General features: G+C 57.4%; 2 protein-coding genes across 11 annotated transcripts; one reads left to right on the plus strand and one right to left on the minus strand.

Annotated features, from left to right (window-relative positions):
- Positions 1–627: 627 nt before the first annotated feature.
- Positions 628–6,487, plus strand: Fam195b (family with sequence similarity 195, member B). Its single transcript, XM_005407255.2, has 5 exons — positions 628–721; positions 4,465–4,520; positions 4,618–4,736; positions 5,349–5,450; positions 5,590–6,487. Exons 1-5 carry the CDS (start codon positions 716–718, stop codon positions 5,652–5,654), a joined length of 348 nt encoding a protein of 115 aa, XP_005407312.1. The 5' UTR covers positions 628–715; the 3' UTR covers positions 5,655–6,487.
- A 4,904-nt stretch (positions 6,488–11,391) lies between these two features.
- Positions 11,392–19,010, minus strand: Gcgr (glucagon receptor). 10 transcript variants are annotated; one of them, XM_013506133.1, is made up of 14 exons: positions 18,976–19,010; positions 17,587–17,708; positions 15,183–15,406; positions 14,951–15,053; positions 14,145–14,252; positions 13,945–14,066; positions 13,741–13,847; positions 13,510–13,666; positions 13,276–13,435; positions 13,145–13,205; positions 12,828–12,897; positions 12,438–12,526; positions 12,049–12,295; positions 11,392–11,898 (listed from the first exon to the last, which is right to left on the minus strand). In XM_013506133.1, the coding sequence occupies exons 3-14, from the start codon at positions 15,240–15,242 to the stop codon at positions 11,692–11,694; spliced, it is 1,491 nt and encodes a 496-aa protein (XP_013361587.1). In that variant the 5' UTR covers positions 15,243–15,406; positions 17,587–17,708; positions 18,976–19,010; the 3' UTR covers positions 11,392–11,691. The 10 variants fall into 10 exon arrangements, with proteins under 10 accessions (XP_013361587.1, XP_013361591.1, XP_013361586.1 ...); XM_013506137.1 differs by having other exon boundaries at positions 15,183–15,331; positions 18,976–19,004; XM_013506132.1 differs by lacking the exon at positions 18,976–19,010 and having other exon boundaries at positions 11,392–11,939; positions 12,049–12,090; positions 12,157–12,295; positions 15,183–15,331; positions 17,587–18,958.
- Positions 19,011–19,062: the final 52 nt, after the last annotated feature.

Below are 19,062 nucleotides of genomic sequence, written 5' to 3' on the forward strand. Positions count from 1 at the left end.
CCTGCCCCGCCCTAGTGTCGCCTTGTCACCGGGCCTGGTGGGCGGGGAGGGCTAGCAGGTCCCGCGTAAACCGGGAGTGGGGCCGCCGTGGACCGGGCCCTTCCGCCCGGGGAACTGAGGTGGACCGATGTCCCGTCCCCGCGGCCCGGGGGATGTTGCGGGGATGCCTCCAGATTCTTGTACCGCGCCGGCCCTTCTGAGTTTCCTTCCCTTTCCCCTCTACCCTGCTCTTTGGTGCCGCGGCACCGACCAGGCCCACTAGGGACAGTAACCGGACACGGCCGCAGGGACGCCACGGAGCCCCACAGATGTCATCCCTGTGGTGACACAGGGGCCAGAACGCGCCCATACTTCCCAGGGTAGACTTACCAGAAGCGGTGGTCTTTGCGCCGTCCCCAAGGCGGAGTGGAGTGAGTTTTGGGCAGAGGGCAAGTTCAAGCAAAGAGCTCTGTGACGTAGGTGAGGGTTGTTGAGACTATGTAGAGGATGGGCATTTAGAGGACAGAAGACGGAGCCAGACCCAGGGGCGGGGAGTCGGGTTGCCGGGATCTCCAGGTGTGGAGTGATGAAGAGGGCAACTAGCGATAGGCCGGTAAAGAGGGCTTTAGAGGGCCACCTGGTCTGTGTGGCACCTGTCACAGCAGTGTCCCTCTAGCACCTGCTTGGCTGGTCGATCGCTTTCTACTGGTCTCATTGGCTGAAAAGGATACAGAACATGGAAGTAAGACCTAGGGAAGTTTCGATAGTAGAAACTCCAAAGGAACACAAAATAACCACTCATTATATGGTTGGTTCTACTTGGAGACAACAGAGTATCACCTATGTGTGCAGTGTCCCTGGGGCAGATGGTGTCCAGGGAAACCTTCTGAATCCTGAGAAGAATTTGAAATGGGTTCTATACCCATGCTGTTGTCCCTGGCCTCCCCCTAGGAAGTCACTGAAGCCCTTGAGTTCCACAGAGGAGGAACTTTTACACAGACCCACCCAATGAAGCCCTTGCCCTATCTGGAGTGAGTGCCACATGGAGCAGAGCCACATGGATGTCACTGGGGAGCAGGCATTTCAGGAAGTACAGGAACCTGCCATGGGGTGCAGGGAAGGGTTAAGACAGTGGCTAGGGGTCTAGCTCGGGGATAGAATACATGCCTAGCATGTGTGAGGCCAGGAGTTTGACCTCTGACGCGTCAGATGATAGAATTGAGGGAGGCTTAGGCCAGCCTATGCGTTTGGGTCTCACCCAACTGCTATGGCTCTAAAGGCCCTGGTGGGACAGGGCTGGGGTTGCTTAGAGTCCACCTGTGCTGGGTGGCTTTACCCTTTGAACAAGGTGTTGTCAGGGACCTTCTTCCTAGTCGAGCTGTGAGTACCTGAGAGAGTATATAAAGCGCCTAGCACAGGGGCTGCCTTGTGGTCAGCTCCAGGCTGGTGTCTGTTGTGGCCACCATGGTCTCTTCAGGCTGAGTCTCTACCTCTATAGGAGCTGGCTGGCCCTACATTCCACTTTGCCCAGAACTCTCCTGTCTCTTAGTAAGCAGCAGTACCCCAGGGCCATTTATCCAACTGCCCTGCCAGGGAGGTGGAGCCAGGGAGATTTTATCTCTGGGAAGTTGCGGGCTTCATGTGGTTATCCTTCTGTCCATGTTGGAGCAAGAGGGTCTGGCAAGCACACTGGGGGCTGCTTTGTCTCAGATAAGGATCCTGAGGCAGAGAGGGATGGAAAACTCTGTCTAGGTTTATTCTGCTTCTGTGGCTATGCAGTTATAGCAGTCAAGTCCTGCAGAGCACCGTCACATCTCCCTGACCCCTGGGGTGTCAGGTGGAAGGTGGTTCTATGCAGAGATTACATTTGGGATTGGGGAGTATAGCAGCAGGTGACATCTGAGGAAACATAAAACACCTGGGCCATGGGCTTTCTGATGGCAGTAGAGGGGCTGGACAGTGGCCCACTGGTGAGTGACATGGGGAAAGGTGTTGGGAGGATGGTGCTGGCATCTTCATGCTCACTCTCAAGGTGGGGAGGCTAGAACTGTGGTGTGCACACTGGTGGTAGAGGGTGCAGTAGATGCAAAGAAGGGTGTGGTGGAGGAGCTTTGGGAAGGAGGTCCCTGGACTGGAAGACCACACCTGAGGACCATCTGGTCTGAAACACTGCCACTGGGAATTACACCTTATGTTGTGGGCCACCAAGAAAGAGAAAACATTGCCAGACTTTGACATGATAGTAATCACCAGGTGTGAACCAACTTCAATGTTTGGAGGACAAAAGCATCTTAGAGTAGATGAGATGTATAATGGATAAAAGGTCATGCCCTGTACTGAGAAAATGATTGTGACTGAGAATATGAGGGCATGAAGTGTCTAGGGTGTGGAACTGGAGGAGACTTCGCGCTAAATTTCTGCTTTTCGGGGCTGGGGATTTAGCTCAGCAGCACAGCGCCTGCCTGGCAAGCGGAAGGTCATGAGTTCGATTCCCGGTACCCAAAAAAACAAAACAAAACAAAAATAAATAAATAAATAAATTTCTGCTTTTCTTCTGGTGGGGGCTGCAGTGGGATGGAGTCCCCTGGGAGCAGGGTGCTGTGTGGGTTCTTGAGATCTCTGGATTGGGGTCTTCTCCCTAACTGCTCAGTCTGAACAGAGCCCATCCCATTCATCCTCCCCTGTCCCCCAGTCAGCCAGGGCAAGGCCACCACCTACCTAACCTGGACTGCTGAGCTACAGGCTGCACCCTCAGATGACCCCTTGTGGCTTGGCAGGGTCAGTAGGCATCTCTGGCACTTCTGGGGGCCTAGGTCCTCTTCTAGTCCACTTCACCAGCGGTGGTCCTGGGTTGCTCCATGCCAGCCTCTAGGGACACACTGGCTTCCTCAGCCCTGGCCAGTAAACACTCTCAGGTTTCCCTCTGCTTAGCCAGACACAAACTACTGCCAACCGGAGTAGTGCCAGAAGGGGGACCCAGGTGTAGGGCATGGTTTGTGAGAGCATGTGAGGCTGCACAGGAGAAGGGGTGCCTCAGGAGGCAGGATGGGGGGCAAAAGCCAGCCAAGGAGCAATCATTCCTGGGCAGAAAAGGGTAAACTCTAGGGGACAGAAGGCTGCCCAGGCAGGACATGAGGCAGGTGCTGGCCAGTCTATCAGCCGCTGAAAAACTGACCTTGGAAACATCTCCATCCTGAGCTATAGAGCTTCCCCACCTTGTCCCGCTGTCATTATTAGGCCCAAGAGGGCTGTCCCTGGGAAGGACTGGGCAGAGAGACCCCAGAGTCTCAAAGCATAGGTTCCTGGATGGGTGAGTTGTGCACCTCCTTGGGCTGGGAGCAACTCAGAGTCTGTGCCCTCGTGGGGTCTGGCTTTGCGCTGTTTTGTCTTTCTTGCCCTTGGCTGTGGGCTTGTGTTCAGCTGTGCTGTGTTTAAACATGGGATAACTGTGTGATGACCCTGTGGCCCTCCTGGCCTCTGGGAAAGCTGCAGCGGTGCCCTCTGGGCTGCATAGTGCTTCTGGGCCCTAGGGCACTTGTGCTGAAAGCCCCCATTTCAGGTCCCCATGACCGTGGCACCCAGGATTGATCCCTCTGGAGCAAGGCCAGGCTTGGGACCAGCCCTGTATGGCCGGCTTCCTCTAGGGCTACTATGTATCCAAAACCAGCAGGGTGAGAGTCTGACCCTAAAATTAGATTCCCGCCCCAGGGCTGTGAAAATCTCTTGGGTTGATACTGAGACTGTAAACAAGCGACATTCCAGGATCCTGGTCACTGGGTCATGCGCCACCTCCCCCAGGGCTACCCCTCCCACTGGCCTAGTTTGAACCCATCTCTGGGGCACCCCTGTCCCTGGCCTTAGGGGCCAGGAAGCTGGGCTTATGGCCAGTGTCTGCTGGACTCCTCTTCATCGGGAAGCTTATCCCCATTTTACAGTCAAGAAGCCAAGGCTTAGCAGAAACAACCCACCCAGCCCTGCAGCAGCCAATGTGGGCAGAACTGGGGACCCAGCCCTGCTGTCCTGTGAGAGGCTGCCGCCAGCTAAAACAGGAATGGGGCAGGGATGTGGGCCAAGCTTGTGACTCACTGCTGTGGATCCTGCCTGTGTCTGGCAGCTGGTGTCCTGTCCCCATCTGCTGGCTCTCCTATGTCTGTAACCTGCCTGGGATTGCCAGGCAACCATGGGGGCACCACTGTTGGGCAGCAAAACCAAATAGTTTAATGACTGTTAGAGGGAGCCAGTAGATGTACCCCCACCCCAGCAGAGGTGGTAACACTCCTTTTTTTTTTCGGTATTTTTTTGAGTCATGGTCTCACTATGTAGTTCAGGCAAACCTTGGCCTTACTGTGTAGCTCAGGGTGGCCTTAAACTTGTGGTGATTCTCTTGCCTCAGCCTTATGAGTGCTAGGATTAGGAGCATGTGCCACCATACCCAACCAAGTGACACTTACATCTCAGTCCTGTGCTCTGGGGTTTCCTTTTCAGAGGCTGAGGGGATCCAGCAGCAGAGCACTAGGACCAGACCTCTCAGCGATGACCAGGTGGGTCTTGGGCAGGTGGAGGGCTGCCTCCTGGGTTGGGGTGTGGCTGACTGTGCCCTGTGGCCCAGTCCCATGCTCATATGCCGGGCATCCCCAGTTCTCCTGTCTCCAGAGTTGTCTACAACGGCAAGAGGAATAGCAGCCCCCGGTCTCCCACCAACAGCAGTGAGATCTTCACACCAGCCCATGAGGAGAATGTGCGCTTCATTTACGAAGGTCAGGAACTTCCTCAAAGGCCAGGGATACAGCTCAGTGGCACAGTGCCTGTCTGGCAAACACAAGGTCCTGAGTTTAATTCATGGTACCAAAAAAAAAAAAAAAAAAAAACTTCCTCAAGCCGTTTCCTATCTCTCCTGTTCCCAGCAAGGTGTGGACACCTCTGTCATGCCTACTCCTTTGAGGGGCCAGGCACTTTGGGGTGACAGCGCAGGAGGAGGGTGTGGGGAGTGGGTAGCATACCAGCAGAGGCAGTGTCTACAGCCTGCTCTCAGCACTGAGGTGTTGGCTGGAGCATGGAGGGAGCTGGTAGAGACAAGGTGCAACATAGAAGCTGTCACTAAAGTGGCCAGAGTGGGGGTTAGTGGAGGAGGTGGAAAATGAGCCGAGGTCCGCGTGTCTGCAACTCTTGGAAGCCCAGGATGGGCTCAGGTAACCCATGGCACAGAGGGGACAGGCCCGTGGAGGGTTGGGGGCAGGGAGGGCTGGGCACCAGAGGGCACTGTTGGCTGGCAGAAGGAGAGTGATAGGGGCAGGGGATGCTTCCAGAGAAGAGGAGAGGAGAGTCCCAGACTCTCCTGGACACTGACCCATTGCCTTCTGCTTTCACAGCCTGGCAGGGTGTGGAGCGAGACCTTCGTAGCCAGCTGTCGGGTGGTGAGCGGGGCCTGGTGGAGGAGTATGTGGAGAAGGTCCCCAACCCTGGCCTGAAGAGTGAGTGGACTAGAGGGGTGGGAAGGCCACCTGTTTCCTGCATGGGTCACCCATCCTGTCCCACGACGTCTGAGTCAAGGGCTTCCGGCGGTAGGAGCTGGAGGGGCACATGCCAGGGCTGACTGCACTGTCCCCACAGCCTTCAAGCCCATCGACCTGAGTGACCTGAAGCGTCGGAACACGCAGGACACCAAGAAGTCCTAGAGTGTCCAGTACCCCTCCCCTGGCCTCAGAAAGATTGGAGTCACTGGATTTTGGTTTCCTCCTATCCTGTGGGCCCTGCTTCTGGGAGGGGGGAAGGGTTGTGTAGGTTTGAGCAGGCACAAACCTCAGGGCTGGCAGGATTGATGGCTGAGGCCTGCCCCTCCTCCCAGTGTCCCTCTTTTCCTGTCCCTGGAGGGGAACTCTGGCCCTGCCAGCCCCTGCCCTTCATCCTTGGCTGACTGCACCTTGGGTGCTGTCTGACTCTGCCTGCCCTACACAGTTCCTGACCCCAGCCCCTTCTCCTGCTCCACCTCCCATCTTGGTGTTCCTGCCAGCATTCTGTCAGGATCAGAAGAGGGACCTCTCTTTCCCAGCTGGTGGGACTGACTGGTTTGTTCTTGAGATGGCCGGGAAGTAGGACAGGTGCAGCCCCACCTGCATCCAGCTTGGGTGCCCTGGTCCCTTGCTGCTCCTCTGGCCTGAAGACTTAGGAAGCTTCTCCTTTCATCCTCACTATCCAGCCTGCCCCTTCCCTGCCTCAGCTTCAGGATGGCATCAGCTCTCTGGGCCTGGGACAGTGCTGGCATCCCTGAAGGGGTCCCTAGCAACCAGGCCTGGTCTCTTGGTGCCTGCACCCTTGTGGCCACAGTGCCACCCTTGGGCAGGGGCACTGTGGCTGACCCTGAGGCGGTGGTGCTGCCAGGCCTGTCCTGGCTCTCTGGAGTATGCTAGGAGGTTACCAGGGCCCTTCTCTCTTCCTGTGCCCTCTGGAAGCCAAGTGTTCATGGCTCTGGAGCCTGAGGGTCCATGAATAAAAGTAAGTGGCACTGGGATCAGCCTCGTGGCAGTCTATCAGGCCCCTGCCCCATAGCTCACAGTGTGCTGGAATTTCCAGGCACAGTGCTGACTCTGAGCCCAGCACTTCTGTTTGGACTCCTGGACCTGCAGTGTGGGATGGTGTCTTGGTGGGAACCAGAGCTGTTGATAATCCCTGGATAATCCCTGTCCTTGCAGGGCTGCAGGGATTCCTGGCAAGCCCATTCCCCTTGCACCCACTTTCTGTGGCACAGGCTATGCACCCTTGAGGGAACTGGCTTTTCCACTGTCCAAATAAAGGGGTAGCTGCTGGGCCCCAGGAGAGACCCAGTTGTACTTGACCTTCAGACATGGAAAGAGCCTTGGAAGGTTCCTGCTCCTGAGGTGAAGCCAAACTGGAATTTATTTCAGGAACACCCTTTCCCAGAAAAGTATTCTGGGGCTCGAGTGGCCTCATAGACTCCTGGGGGTGGGTTGGGCAGGTGTCTGCAGGGAGGGAGGCACAGGAAGGGGGCCGTGCCTGTGGTAAACAGCTGCTGCTTGCTGCCAGCGGGCACTTGCTGCAGCCGGATGCTGGGCCACCCCCTGGAAACACGTGGCCCTGGAGATGTGTGAGGCCCTTGGCAGAGGCTGTCAATCTCAGGCTGGGTCACCTAAGTTGTCTCCCACTCGCTGGGACCAGAGGGGATGAGTGTAGCCCAGAGACCCAGGACAGTCTGGATAGGCACACAGCTCATATGGGTTCCTTGCCAGCACTGCATGCACTAGCATCCTACTGCACTGAGGGTGGGGTAGAATCAAGACCCCAACCTGTGTGCCCTCTACCCTGAGGTCACCAGGGGTATGAGATGAGACCAGCCAACCTTCCCAAGCACACCTGACCTGGAATAAGGTGCCAAGTCTCTGAGTCCCATTTCTTCAAGTGGCGGTTAGTGCCTGCTTTCTGGGGGCTTGCTTGGTTGGCACTACTGTCAGTGCCTTGATGTGCTTAGCTTCCAACAATGAAACTAGCCTACTGGTCTTCGTAGTGTAGCACTGGGGCTTGAACACAGGTCCTTGCACTGAGCTATATCCCTAGCTCTTTTAAATTTTGAGACAGGGTTTGCTAAGTTGTCCAGGCTGGCCTTGAGTTTTCAATCCTGTCTCAGCCTTCTGAGTAGCTGGGATTGCCTGTGTACTACTATGCCCAACTTCAACCTACCTTTTTTTTTTTTTTGGTACCAGGAACTCGAGACCTTGTACTTGGCAGACAGGCACTGTGCTGCTGAGTTATACCCCTGGCTGCTAACCCACCATTCTTTAGGTGGGAATCTAGGGGCTGTGTCCCTGGGTTCGTCAGGAACTCTGGGCACCTCAATGCCAGCCTGCCTGTTTCCCTGGTATGAAGTGGGTATTGGTTGTGGTGAGAGCCCCCTCCCTGGTATTCAGGTGGCCCCAAGGCAGTGCTTGGGCATTAAGGACAGCTTGCTTTGGGAGGCGGCCAGTGTGACTTTGGTTTAAATCTGGATCATTCTGTTGTGGTGCCCTGAGGTCCAGCTTCTGTCCATGGGATGCCCTGGCACCTCCAGCCACCTGGGCCTGTGTCCCTCACACTCAAGGGTTCTTTCCTGGTACTCCCCGTGCATCCCTTGGCACAGACTCTGCTAGGACCACCAGAGTGGATATGAGAAGTTACTGCATCCTGCCTTTCTGCCCACAGTGGTCAGTGCATTTTTTTTTTTTTTTTTTTTTTTTTTTTTTTTTTTTTGTTTTTTTTCTGGTACCAGGAATGGAACTTACGACCTTGCACTTGCCAGGCAGGTGCTTTTGCCACTGAGCTAAATCCCCAGCCCGTCTTTTTTTTTTTTTTTTGAAACAGGGTCTCACTATGCAGTTCAGGCTGGCCTTGAGCTCATTTTGTAGCCCAGGCTGATCTCGAACTCACAATGATCCTCCTGCCTCAGCCTCCTGAGTGCTGGGATTGCAGGTGTGGGGAGGTAGCCTCAGGCCCGCTCGCCTGATGCCCCAACTTTACCCAGCATAATGACAGCTTTGTATCCCAGGAAGTCTGTATCCAGGCCAGAGAGTATACATTTGGGGTTGGAATGGGGATGCCACCCCCAGTGTCCATGCAGACCTGACTGCAGACTAGCTGTGGAGGGATGCACCCCCACTCTGAGCCAGCCATGCTGCTACTTCTTGTCTGTCAAAGGTGCCAGTGGCCTTCACAGGCTGGGAGGTCTGTTCCCTTACCCCATGCTATTTGCTTACAGAAACCCATGCAAATTCATGTTGTTTTCACCCAATGCCAACAATTCCACGTGGCAAGTTTTATAACCTCAATTTATAGATGAAGGAACACTGCTCCCCTGTAAGGAAATCTTAGCTCCCCAGTACCTTGTATCAAACCCAGGGTCTGCAGCATGGTAGGAAAGCACGCTGTTACTGAGGTGCACCCCACCCCTTAGCTTTTATTTTCTAAAAAAATGAGTACTAAGCATATCTATAGCAGTGTCACCTCTGCCCCATGTTCAAGCACATCCAGGTAAGTCACAGACCCAGGACGTGAAGGCCAAGTGTCATGGTCCCTGAGTCCCTCTTAGCCTTTTTCCACTGTAGGGCCTTCATTGACAGTTCCCTACTTTTTTTTTTTTTGGTACCGGGAACCGAACTCATGACCTCAGGCTTGCCAGGCAAGCACTTATGCTGCTGAGGTACATCCCCAGCCCAGTTCCCCACATTCTGCATTTGGCAGGTGCATCCTTGAGTAGCAGGTCTGTCCCTTTTTGCGGGGGATGGGGGAGGTTTCACAGGGAATGGAACTCAGGACCTTGTATTTGCCAGGCTGAGCTACATCCCTGGCGTTTTGTTTTTTTTTTTTTTTTTTTTTGAGACAGGGTCTTGTGTAAATTCAAGCCTTGAATTCTATGTAACCCAGGCTGGTCTTGGAATTCATGGTGATTCTCCTGCCTCAGCCTCCTGAATACTGGGATTACTGGGGGGCCGGCAGTAAGTAAATGGTGGAAATGAGGTAGGCAGCTGAACTCAAAATGTGGATGCGGGAGGCATGGTAGCTGGGGACAGAGTACTTGTCTGAATACTGTTCCTGAACTGTTCCGCTGGTCCGCCAAGTCTCTGCTCAGTGTGTTTGGGCTGGGTAATCTTTCCGTGGCTCTCTCCTGAGCCCTCTGCTGAACTTGAGGTCCTTGCCCAGGTGCCCACTGCCTGCTCCCCCAGATCTGACCCTTGGTTATCCTAGTCCATGCCTTTTCTGTCTTCACCCTCATTTTGGTGACATCTGGGTCCAAACAGGCAACCTCCTCCCTCTGCTGGGCAGTATCCAAGCATTCCTCGGGGAAAGGGGACCAAAGTGCAGGGCTGAGAAGAGGTGGGGAAGGAGGGGTAGAGATGGGGGGTAGCAGCACAGGGGTCTCGTGAATGGTTGATGCTTGTGGACCCTGGGCTGAGTTGGAAGCCAGTTCCTCCACCTGTCTACCTGCAGGCCACCTGGGGGGGGATGTCAGTGTTTGCTGTCTAGGTGAGTCCAGCCCTGGCAGGTCCCCACCTCCGCCCCAATTCCACATCAGCCTACTCCAGTTCCCTTGCAAACAGGGATATGCATGGGTGAAGGAGGACAAGGGCAGAGGAACTGGTGATAGGGGAAGGGCTGTTAGGAGGCCCCTGGTGAGTGGCAAACTCCCCAGAGCAGTCCTCAAGCCCGAGCTCAGCTGGCGTGAAGAATTTACACCCTCCTGTGCTAATTCAGAGTGCACCTGCGCCCATGTGGGTACCTTGTGCTGTGATGTCAGGCTGAGAGGACTTGGGCTAGGATGAGAGCTGACCCAAAGCCCTGAGATCAGGCCTACAGCAGGTGCAGCCACTCGACCAGCCCCTGGCCTTGGACCCCCACCTGGGTCCTAGAAGGGACCTCTGCCTGTCTCCTCCCTCCTTGCTTCCCCAGCTTTCAGTGGGGGTGGCTGGGTGAGGACCCCCCTTGGAGGGCCCCAGCACCTGGTAGGTAATTCTGTTTACCTTTCCTGAGAGAACTCCTGTCCTTCCATTTGCTCCAATTAGCCCAGCACTGCCTGAATGCCACCTTTTTTTTTTTTTTTGGTTTTCTTCCGGTACTGGGAATTGAGCTCGCGACTTCGTGCTTGCCAAGCAGGTGCTGTGCTGCTGAGCTAAATCCCCAGCCTGAATGGCACCTCTCACCTACGGCCCAACCTCTCCTTCCAGGGGCACCTGGAAGGGTCCTTCCCACCCCACCCCGAGCTCCCTCTCTGGACTTGCCACTACCCGGCCCCATGGTCTTGAGGATAGAACTAGCAACCTTACACACCCTGTGCCTCCACAGCAATTTAGATTCAGGCTGCCTCCAGATATTGGGACCCCAAGCATCTCCCGGCTCTTCCTGTGCCCAGCACAGGGGCAGAGCTCATTCTCTAATGAGTGACAGGGGCTATGCAGGAGTTGGATAACCCCACTGCCACCTTCACCTGGACACAGGGCAATCTGGGGACACCCATTTCTCCATTTCAGTCTGTTGGTGCTCTCACTGCCTCCAGGGAGACGACTGTCTGGAAAATATCTTCTCCATAAACTTGGTGTCCATGTTGGACTGGCAGGAGGACTGTGATGCCATTGGCCTTCGGCCATGATCCCCCTTCACAACCTTCTGCTGCTGAACAGGATCTTTGCAGATCTGAGGACAAAGAAGGCCCCAGACAATGGAAGGGTAGCCAGAAGCTGCTCAGTTGGGGACAGATGGCTGCCCACCCTTGAGGCTCTTCCAGCTGTCTGTGCAACGTGGGTGTTGGGAGGAGCCCTCTGGAAGGAGTGATCAGCCCCAGCAATCACAGGTCCCCCTCCACAGGCCTGGCCCCGCTACTCACACTCCTCCACCCAGGGCATTTCCAACCCTGCTCTCCAGGACCTTCACAGGGACCACTACCTGAGCTGTTTATTGGAGGACATATACTTCTGTGCATATAGGACACCAACACACATGGGAAATTGTGCCTGCAGTGCATGGCTCAGCTCCCGTGCCATACCTGAGTCATCTCGCCTTAGCCCAGGGGATAGGAACAGTGCAGGGAAGAGGGGATAGCAACGGGGGGCCACTGTCAGCTGCCCCAGCCTTGGGCAGGCATCTAGCTCAGGACTGTCTTGGAATAGTTCTTTGGTCCCTGAGTCCAGCCTTGGCCAGAGCTCCAGCGGAGCCTCAGGAGGGGCTCTCAGCCAATCAAAGGAGGCCACTGGCCAAGGGGGTCTCTGCAGAGGGGTCCTGGCTGGCCCCACTGCTGCTGACCCCCTTCACCAGCTGAAGCTTCTCAGAGAGGGGGCCGCGGGTGAGCCCTGTTGGGGCTGAGTGGCTGCCTGTGACGCGTTCATCCAGCAGTGCTTTGCCCATGCGCCAGTGCTGCCAGCGCTGCCACAGCTCCGCCTGCACCTGTGGGTCCAGGGAGTCAGGACTGCCAGAATGGCACCCACCTCCCAAGAGCGAGCTTCAGTGCCAAGGGGCCCCACAGCCAGGCAACTTCCATGCTGCACGTAAATAGGGGCCAGAGGGAAGACCCCAGGGTCCCGAGTCCCTACCTACCTCCTTGTTGAGGAAGCAATAGAGAACCGCCACCAGCAGGCCCTGGAGAAAAAGGGCAGTCAGGGATGGCACCTGTCCATGGGGGCTCAAGGGAAGGTGGGTGGTCACCTGGAAGGAGCTCAGGAAGAGGTCAAAGAAGAGCTTGGCAGAACGCAGGGTTCCCTGAGCCTGCTCATCCGTCACGAAGGCAAAGACCACTTCATGGACACCCAGCAGAGGGATGAGGGTCAGGGTAGACTTGGCCAGCCTGTCAGGGGAGGCAGTCTGAGCACTTCGGCCAGCCTGCCTGGGCCAGGCTCTGTCCACATGGGTCTTGGAGCCCCATTCCCAGGCATGTGCTGGCCCTGGGGGTCTCAGGCCTGTGCACCCCAGCCCCTGATCTCACCCACCGGAACTTGTAGTCAGCGTAATGCATCTGGCGGGCACGCAGCTTGGCCACAAGGAGGTGAATGATGTGGACAAAGATGTAGAAGTTGATCTGTGAGGAAGGCACAGGTCAGAGCAAACCTGGACTGCTCTGTGGCCTGGAGCCCCCCACCTGTCCTCCTGCAGGTAGGCCTGTGGCCAGCTGAGCCCTTGGCCATGTGGTCTTGGGCTGGTGGGCACTTAGCCAAGGATGAACAGCTTGGTCAGCAGCCAAGGGTGATGTCCTGGATGCACACTGGCTCCAGCTTGCCTGCCTTCCCTCAAGGCAGGATGCTACCTCTCCTTCAGCTTCAGAGGCTCAGGAAGGAGGGCCTGGAAGAGCCCACCATCACAGCCCCTTCCTATTTCCTCACCAGGATGGCCAGGAAGACAGGAACACGAAGGATCCACCAGAAGCCCATGTTGTCATTGCTGGTCCAGCACCTGTGGGGTGGCTGCTTACATCCTGGACGTGCACCCAGCCCCTTGCCCCCTGCCCCCAACTTCAATTCTAACGAGTGTCCCAAGAAAAGAAGGGAGGTCACAAACAACTCCATCCCCAAGCACCATATTTGCACATACCCTGCACCGCCTCTGGCCAGAGCACACCCTGCCTCCCCAAGGCTGCTCCACAAGTCCAGTGCCAATACCCGGGCCACCCTGGCCCAGCCTTCGATCTGTTTGTACTCACTGGATGTTCTCGAACAGACACTTGACTACCACCCAAGGGATGACAAACAGCAGGGGTGCACCTGTAGGGGGCAGTGGCTGAGGTCCTGAGCCTGGCTGGCCTGCCCTCACCCCCAGCACCAGCCCACTCACCCCAGCCGATAGCCAGGTAGAGCATGAAGAAGCTCCGCTCAGGGAATGTGGCAAGGCTCAGCAGGCTGTGCAGGTACACACCCTCCACCAGCAGCCAGCAGTAGTTGGCCACTACACCGTACTGCATGATCACTGCAGCCACACGGCAGCCGGCCACCGCCTTTGCAGGGCAGGATAGAGTGTGAACAGGGATCCCAGGGCCCCCACCCACCCTGGTCAGACACGAGCACTCACCCCATCGCTCAGCCAGACGCTGACACTAAGGTCATCTCCGATCTTCTGGCTGTAGCGGGTCTTGAGCAGCCAGTCGATGACCAGCACAGAGCCCGCCTTGAGCATGAAGGATGCAAACAGGTTCAGGTGGATGTAGTTGCGAGTACAGTGCAGCTTGCTGCAGGGATAGCGAGTCAGTGCTGCCTGCCACGTCCCCTGGGGCTGCCCTGACTGGCCTTGAGTTACACATACCTGAGACCCAGCAGGATGGCCAGGGCAAGAAGCAGCGCCCCTAGGGACAGGCTGTACCCCACTGTATACATCACTTGGAAGCTGCTGTACATCTTGGCCACCTCCTTCTAATAAACCACAGTGCCCAGTCAGGGCTGGGAAGGGACCACCTCCACTGCCCCCACCCAGCCCTGCTGTGCCCTCCCACTGCCCACCAAGGCTGACCTGGACCTCTATCTCCTGATCATCCATCTGGCACTGGGAAGCGTTGCGCCATGGCTGGCCCCGGGGCCCACGTACCCACTGTCCATCGGGCCCGCACTTCTTGAACACCAGGCGGTGCTGCACTGGGGCATGGGGCAGGCTCTGGTTAGCCCACCCCCAGATCCCGCCCCCCTTAGCCACCCTGGGTCCCCCAGGATTACCTTTGTGATACCAAGGCAAGTACCAGGGGCAAGAGATGTTGGCTGTGGTGTTGGGAGGTGTGTCTGGCCAGCAGGAATACTTGTCAAAGGTTCTGTTACAGACCAGCTCTGTGGAGGTAGGCAGAGGCAGAGCCTCTTCAGCAGAGTCTGGCTGGGTGAGGGGCCTCTCTCCTCCTCCTGGAAGCCACCTGAACATGCCCATCTCTTCTGAAAGCCTACAGCCCAGAGCTGCTACCTCCCTGACCTGGGCCAGGCCCCCAACCACCTGCTTCTCTTGGACCAACCATGCGCATCTTCACCTCTGCCCACTTTTGCCTCTGTGAGGCAGGCTCTGGTTAGCCCACCCCCAGGTCTCACTCCCCTCAGCCACCCCAGGTCCCCCAGGGTTACCTTTGTGCCAGGTGACTTGCACAGGCACCCTCCTTAGGGGAGACCTCTATCTCATGTCTGCATGCTGAGGTCTTCCTTGCCTTGCTTTCTTGAGCACCTTCCTCTCTGCAGCTTCACCCCAATTCTGCGGGCATCCATCCCAGGTCCAGTGCCAGCCTCAGTGACACACTTGCTCTCCCTGTGCCCACACAGGTCACCCTCCTTCCTCTGGACATTGCCACAGCCCCTCATGGGCTTTCCTGCTCCAGTCTCTCAATAGCCCTGAGGGACTAGTTCTTGCCTAAGCATTGTGGCCTGTCCCCCAGCCCCAGCCTATGTGAGCTGCTTGGTCACTTCCCTGTAAGTGCAGTGGGAGCTGGGGTGACAGGAGCACCAGGAAGCTTCCCACAAGGTGGGCTGGGGCTGCTGGGACTCACCGGTGGGGGCAGGTAGCAGGCTCAGGTTGTGGTGACACTGGTCACTGTACAGCTTCCACTTCTCGAACAGGAAGTCCATCACCTGAGCAGAGGAGGCCTGTGGCTGGTGGACAGGTGGAGGGGCAGCCAGAATGACAGGTAGGCAGGTGAGATAGAGAGCCAGTGGCAGTCAGTATAGAGGGAATGTGGGTATCCCGGGCTGGGGGCAGGGATAGGGACACATAGCACTCACCTGGCAGACCAGCAGTAGTAGCAGCAGCAGGCAGGGGTAGCAGAGCTGGGTAGGGGGCATACTTCTGGGCTGCTGCCCCCCCACATCTGGCAGAGGCCTTATGTCTGGGTCCTCGGGGTATGCACGCCCCTCCTCGCACTGCAGAGGATCTAAGCAGTGGGGTCCAGACAAGTCCTAGCCAGGTGTATCCTGCTCCTCTAAAACCAGCCCTATTGATTTGGGAGCTAGAAGGGAAGGAATGCATTGTTCCACCCCTGGAGGGCTGTGTGGTTATGTAGATGGCTTTACCTGGGGGGTCCTGTCTGGTGGCTCTGACAGTCCCAGAATCCCCTGTGCTGATGACTGGCCCCAAAGCACTGAGGGGCAGCAGCCTTTGGTCCAATGGTCCAACCCGTGGGAAAGTGGCTGGCCAGGAAGCCTGACTCGGGTGTTACTTGGCCCTCACAGCCAGGCCGGCTCCCAGCCATGCAGGGCCAGTCCAGGTGTATAGAATACATGGTCATATGAGCCTCTTCACATGCATGTCCCCTTTTCAGGACCACCCCGCCATACGGCCCCATGGCCTCAGATACAACTGAGGCAGGGCTTCTGTGTCTCTAGAGCACCACAGGCTGGCTGGCAGCACATTCCTTTGAGATTAGCACTGCCAGAGGCTGGATGCCGGATAAGGGACCCCTCTATATAAGGGAGTAGGGGCCACAGTGCCTGGTCCTGGGAGTGCAAGATGGCAGCAGAACCCTCTTTTGCTCTGACTGAATCCCTTGGGAGAAGCAGGACTCCCTGGACCCTTGCAGCAGGGAGTCCAGCTGTGATGGTCTCTCTCCTGCACACCCTCAAAGGGAGGGAGACGTGTGGACTGACAGACAGACACAGGACAGAAGACAGTGCCAAAGAGGAGAGAGGTGCCCCACAGCTGAGAAGGGGCAGGGGCTCCCCCCAGTCCTGCAGGGTGAGCATGAAGAGGCTTTGCAGGACCCTGAGCCTGGTCCTTGGGGTACACAGGCACAGATAGGAGGCCACGGCCAGGTTGTGAGTGAGCCGAGTCCTGGGACTGGGGACCAGGGGAGAAGCCCACCACAGAATGAGCTGGGAGAAGGCGGCAGGCAGGTGGGGAGAGGGCAGGTCAGGCACCCTCAGCCCTGGATCACTAAAGGACTTGGTCTCCTGGTTCTTATGAAACAGCCAGGGGGCTGGGGATTTAGCTCAGCGGCACAGCACCTGCCTGGCAAGCAGGAGGTCATGAGTTCGATTCCTGGTACCGGAAAACAAACAAACAAAAAAACAGCCGACCCACTCCTGCTGCCCTCTGCTTCCAGATCTCCCAGAGGCCCTGGGGTGGGGGGCTGTGGGAACAGAGGAGACAGGAGTTGGCCAGGGTTTGTGGACAGTGAAGATGTAGGCAGGGGCCTGCACAAGATGCACCAGACCCTGCAAGGAGCAGCAGCTCCCCAGGAGAAGGACAGCCCCCCAAGGAGGACCTTCAGCCTTTGCCCAATATCCCTGCTGATAATGGGAGCAGCTAAGGGCCTCCTTGCTGATCCTGAGCTATCAGGACCTGCTGAGCTTTTCGCAGAGAAGCCACCCAGTGGGAGGCGGGGGGGTCTGTGTGTCTAGAAGTGCCTGGAGAAAAGCAGGGTCCAGAGGTAGCAGTGCTCGGCGATGGGCTGCTCCCTGACCTTTCTTTACAGGAGCTTGCCAGGGATGGCCATTCTCCATGTCCCCTCACAACCACTCCATAGAAGGTGGGAAGGGCTGTGCATGGTGGCAAATGCCTGTAATCCCAGCACTCAGGAGGCTGAGGCAGGAGGATCACTGTAAATTCAAGGCCATCCGAGGCTACATAGTATGTTCAAGGCCAGCCTGAATGATAGAACAAGACCCTGTCTCAAAACAACAAAAACAAAAACAAAACTCACCCCCTCCCAGAAAAAAAGGTGACAGTAGGGTTGGGATCCTTTAAGATTTCCCTCCTTGGGGCCCAGAGGCCACAGGGTGGAGGGAGAAAAGAACTCCTTTCTGGGTTCAATTCCTGGTACCAAAAAATAAAAATAAAAATAAAAATAACTCCTGGGACCCAGGCCTAGAGAACATGAAGGCCCTGGCACCCTCCCACTGGACTTGTGACGGGAATCTGGGAAGGGGCAGAAGTGGGTGAGGTCCCTTGCTCCTTGTAGCAGCAGGGAAGTCTGGACAGGATTTTGGGACACTCCTCTAAAGGGGAAGCAGCATGTGGGATGGACAAGTTTCCAGCTGTGTGAGGCTGAGGTTCTGGGGTCCCTGCCAGGAGCACCCAGGTGGGAGGCTGGGACCAAGGACAAACTGTTTAACCTCCCAAGTGGGTGCCCCTGCCTCTCGTCAGGGAGGATGAGCAATGAGCAAACTCCATCGGGCAAAGGGCTGTTACCTGCTGGGCCAATCTGGATCTGTGTGTCTCCAGGTCCCCCAGTGTGGGGTAAACACTGACACCCAGCTACAGCCAGCAGCCGCGTGATAAATGTTTGTCCACCGAGTGAGAGGACTGGAGCCCTGGATGACGAAGTAGCCAGATGTGGAGGAGCTATCAGGGCTCCCATTGGCCGGAGCACTGTGCCTGGCCCCCTTTCCACCTTATTACCTTCCCCCGGCAAGGAGCAGGTAGGGCTGGGGAGCACAGATCCGGGACCCTACCCTTCCACCTCCTTGGACCATGCACAGTTCCCCCTCAGGCTACAGGGTGAGCGCCAGAGAGGCAGGCTGCCAGCCTCTCCCCAGCCCTGCTGTGGCTCCAGCCTCCCCTCCACCCTCCTCCGCAGCAGGCCCATTGGGCCACACGGGCCTCCTGGGCTGGCCCTGCTGCTTACTGAGCTGGCACTGCCCCATGCCATCTTCCGCAGGGCACATGACTTGGGTACTCAGTGTCCCACCAACTTCCAGTGGGAGTAGTTTCTATTGGCCAAGGAAGGCACCGGTGGCACAGGCAGGGAGAGTGCCTCCCAGACACTCTGGGGAGCCCCTAGGGTAGGAAGTGGAAGGCGGGATGTTTTGTGAAACTAAGGAAGGTTACAACCTGGGGCGGGATCCGGGCCACAGGCCCTTGAGGAAGCTTGCCTCCTCCCCACCCCCACTGGGTCGGGCAGCCCTGGGATGCGGGCCAGAATGTGCTCCCCCCCAACACACACCATGTCCCCAACACAGAAGGACATGAACACAGCCCTGGCTGGCCCTCGGAGGATGCTGGCGCCAAGAGGTCAGGGGTCAGTCGGTTCAGGGTCGGGACATAAACCCGCAGTCAGAGGAGAGGAAGGGGGGCTCTGAAGAGACCCGGAGCTGGGCAGGGCAGTGACCGGCGCCTGCCGGGGTCAAAGTCACAAGTGTGGGCCGCGGAAGAAGAGCCGGCTGGGCGGGATGCCGACTCCCCTCACCCACAGGGGCAAGTCGGATACTCCGGGAGCGTCCTGGGGCTGGGGGCGCGCCGCAGAGGGGCGCACGCGCCGCCGAGGACCCCGCCGGGTGCAGCCGCGGTGCTGCGTGCGCACCTGGGGGTTAGGGGCGGAGGAAGGGAGAATCCGAAGCCCAGGATGGGGAGAGGCCCTGGGATCCCGAGCCTGCCCGACGGTGGAGGGCCAGGTGCCGTCTGAGCCCGGAGGGTGCGCCTCCGCCGTGGAACAGAGCAGTCCGACGCCGAACGACCCGTAACACCGGAGACCGCAGACCTGGGAGCCCCCGCCAGCTCCCCGCGGTCTCGTTCCGCGTCCCCGCCCGCGCCCCCACCGGGTCGGCTCGGGACCGTCCTCTCGGGCGACGAGGTACTCACCTCGCGACGCAGCTCGGGCTCGGGCTCGGGCTCGGGCTGGGTCCCCGCGGTCCTTGGGTGCGCAGGATACGCGTCTGCCCCGCGCCA

The sequence above is a fragment of the Chinchilla lanigera genome, unplaced genomic scaffold (genome assembly GCF_000276665.1).
Source record: "Chinchilla lanigera isolate Chin_1 unplaced genomic scaffold, ChiLan1.0 scaffold00105, whole genome shotgun sequence".
Taxonomy (NCBI): domain Eukaryota; kingdom Metazoa; phylum Chordata; class Mammalia; order Rodentia; family Chinchillidae; genus Chinchilla; species Chinchilla lanigera.